We start from the raw sequence: 3,694 nt of genomic DNA on the forward strand, positions 1-3,694 counted from the left end.
GGATAGATAGAATTTTTTTTCCCCACGAATGAAGGATTCTGTCAATGTGCATATTAACTGGTTGGGTTCGGTACCTGTTCCAATAATTCATCACAAAGTTGGAGTCATACCATTTTTGTGTACTCCCACTCTAAACTCATGGCTGGCCTCACTTGTCGGAATAATTCGTTTCACACTGAGTTAGACCCAGGAGAAGAGTTAATATTTCTACAACTGTCACGGAAATGCGCAGACGACTCACATGCATTGTTTTTCCTCACACGTGACATGATTATCGATTAAACTGTTTATTCAGCGCATGTTTGAAAATAGAGCAAATGAGTGCATGCGAGGCGGGCAAGCAGTGATTAAAAAAACGGAAGTTTGAGGAAGCAAGCTCAGAGTAAAGGGATAAAAGTTGTGCTTGAAACAAGAAAAAGCAAAGGAAAAAAGGAGGTTGGATCTGTTTGTCCAAATTGTATACAGTTGTCAGAGTTTTTCTCGGACAAAGTGAAACAAATGACTCGGCACACAGGGAATATTGTCTTCAATATCGACGGGAAATATCTCTGAGGGCGAACGACGGTAGTTGCCCCGATAATCACACTCAGAGCTCCCTCTCCGCCAGTTCGAACTTTTATTGTAACATATGCAAAATACAAAAAAACACTGCCCCCGATATTTGCATACCGCACGCCCGGCCCATCGGTAGTGATTGGTTACCTTGGTTTAAGCTTTGAACCACCGGTACGTTGACGCCTTTCTGTCTGGTCTACACTGAAACAACATGTTGCAGACTTTGCGGACGACAAATGTCACCTGGGCGCGACGGGTGTTCTCAAATCGTCTTTTGTTGTTCAACAACGCTTTGTTCCCGAATCGTTCTTTCCCCCTTTGTGACCGAGTCTGGCCTTCTTCCCTGTTCACCCCCTTCATTGATGTGATAATTGTGGACCTCAAAAGCCCTCCGCCCAGACAGCCGGCGCCTTTGCACCCATGCATTTGGGCGCTGGATACGCACTCAAATGTTTAGATGTGCCCAAATTAAATGAAACTTTAAACATGATTCAATTTTGCTCACAGATTTCTCTATCATTAGTATATCCAATAATTTTTTTCAACTGAATTAATCAAGAAAGACAAACTGCTCAATCTTAGTTACATGGAAATCTCAGTTCTCACATTAAAATGAAAGGAAATAGAATTGATCTGTTCCAGCCCCAGAACCAAGTCGCCTTTGTGCATGACCATGCACGAGAAAAAAAAAAGTGACCTACCCAGATCTCATCAATACATTTTTCTAGAAATGTACCGGTTATGATTAGAACTAAAAACCCCCCAAAACAAAACACAGTTGAGTTCGGTTGCATTATCTTACATTTAGTTCGGTGGGTGTAATCAAGCAGCGACTGGATGGGCGTGGCTTGATTGTTGCGATCTTCATATCAACTGGCGATGTCTTCTGGGCATGCGTCATCTCTTCAACTTTATCTGAAAAAAACAAAAGCAATTCCTAATTTCATGAAGAAAGAAGACAAACTACCAAGCCGGATTTCGGTTTGCAAAGCTTCAATCAGGATCTCATGAGCCAAATGCAAGCGAATGATTCACAAGATCCTCCCCTGCACGCTCATGTTGCGGATGAAACGTAAAACAGGGGGAGCAAGTGGGCTGAGATGGAATGTCTTGGCTGCGTCAAAGCCTTGGAAGCCGTGCAAACTCTTTCGAAGCAGCCGACTCAATAGCATCATCCAAGTCTTCGGGTTGTTCCTCAGTCACTACCAAATGAGCAATTCAGTAGTTCATCTCACAAGTATGCCGTTATCTTCTGTCTGGTCTCGCTCTCTCTGTTGTTTGTTGAATCTCCAAATAGATCAACGGCATACTTGGCAGGACTGAACTCCCCTCCGTGATGATGCCATTTGATGTAGAGCCCACTTTGTGTTTTGCTCATGGAAGCTACATGCTAGCCCTGATCTAGCCTCACATCACCTCCCCTGACTCTTTCTCATTAGAAAGCTTCCATGCATTATGGGGTGTGATTACTTAGAGTGACTCGGAAAACAATCCTCTTCTTCTGCGCATCTACACACAGAGGAGAGGAATAGGGAGGGGGGGAGGGGAGGAAAGGAGCATCAATGACCTTAACTCCTTTACGACAGTCTCACACACACACACACACACACACACACACACACACACACACACACACACACACACACACACACACACTAAAATACAAATTTCCTTTCTCTTGAACCTGCCTCCCAATTGGATTTCAGCTACATCATATCACAAAACACTGTTGCCCTGGAAACCTATCTCTGACTGAAACATTTCTTCTTTCTTTCTTGGAATAAACCTCTCTCCTCACACAGACGCACACATGTATTGTACGCACACACAAACACATAAGCCTGCAGTGACATGTGGGGGTAAAGAATAGACGAACACATGAAGAAAAAGAAATGACAGTGAATTTTTTTTTTTTTTAGGTTTGACCTGATTAACAAACACTGACTTGTTGAGACAGTGTTTTTTTTTTGTGTGTGTTTTGCTGACATACACAATCACAAACACATTTACATTTCTCTGCATAGCATGTTTTGGAGAGCTTTCTGATGTTAGCGATATAAAAGAAGATTGTGTGTCATTCTGCATAAAAGATTTAGGAAACAATTTGTGATGGGCTACGATTTAAAAACATCCCGACAGTGCCATATCGACTTCAAACAAAAAGTTCCAAAAGAACAACAAACAATACATTGTGGTACAGCAAGTGCGTCAAATGGGCAGAAGAACTTGGAATACATTTTCACGTTACAACATCGAATCATGCAGTGGCTAAGAAAGACAACAACAGTATCAAAAACATGACATTGAGTGACCCTATTTGGGTTAACTGAAGTAAGTCACTCACAAAATAATAAATATGGGAGTGTTAGCTGATCGCAGAAAGGTGGAGAAAATGAAGTAAATATCGAGTATCGTTGTGTTAGCATGCCTATGATAACTTACCACCTTTCTTTTTCCTTAGAGTGGCTTGGGGTGACAGAAAACATTGTTGAGTCTTGCGAGTACAAGACAGACCCCATTTCTTTGGAAAACATAGTTGATCAATTTGCTTCTCATCATTTAACGTGTGTTTCTATGCTACACCAGTAAACCGATCTTCCATTCGAATAAAATATACAGTACATTATCGTTACCAGGCTGGCTATGATACATTCAAGTGCAGTACACTTACCAACGCTAGAAAACAGGACTATTCAGTAAATGGAACGTAAACATGTAAGATCAGCAGCTGTGGAGAGAAAAACATGCTGACCACATTTATGTTTCCATCAGCATTTTTCTGCGAAAGTCAACTTGTTCACCAGCCATGAAAATAAATAAATAAATAAATAAATACCCTTCACCCCTTTACATGCTCTTTGTTCACTTTTCACACAGGGCACACGACTGCAGTTAGTGATGATGAATCCAAGTGTTTACACTAAAGCATGAGCTGCTTAGAAAAAGAAGTCAATGACAAGACTGGCACATTTATTTTAAGCATTTGCCTATAAAAGCACACACATGTGCACGAAAATGCATTTTGGGGTCTTGGTCTCCAGGATTTGAATTGTATGTATGTACACACACACACACACACACACACACACACACACACACACACACACACACACACACACACACACCCCCCACACACCCC

The 3,694-nt window shown here is 41.7% G+C and overlaps 1 protein-coding gene across 6 annotated transcripts in view; it reads right to left on the bottom strand.

The window, feature by feature from the left end:
* Window positions 1–3,694, bottom strand: part of shank2b (SH3 and multiple ankyrin repeat domains 2b) — a 188,969-nt gene that overhangs the window by 26,025 nt on the left and 159,250 nt on the right. For 2 of the 6 annotated variants that reach the window (XM_019892583.1, XM_019892576.1), the window contains 3 exons: window positions 2,998–3,021; window positions 2,026–2,064; window positions 1,358–1,470 (listed from right to left, as the gene is read on the bottom strand). In XM_019892583.1, coding sequence (XP_019748142.1) covers window positions 1,358–1,470; window positions 2,026–2,064; window positions 2,998–3,021 — 176 coding nt within the window. The remainder of the gene's footprint in view (window positions 1–1,357; window positions 1,471–2,025; window positions 2,065–2,997; window positions 3,022–3,694) is intronic. The other 4 variants (XM_019892598.1, XM_019892590.1, XM_019892616.1 and 1 more) reach the window with 2 other exon arrangements.

This window comes from Hippocampus comes, unplaced genomic scaffold (assembly GCF_001891065.2).
Source record: "Hippocampus comes isolate QL1 unplaced genomic scaffold, H_comes_QL1_v1.1 scaffold198, whole genome shotgun sequence".
NCBI lineage: Eukaryota > Metazoa > Chordata > Actinopteri > Syngnathiformes > Syngnathidae > Hippocampus > Hippocampus comes.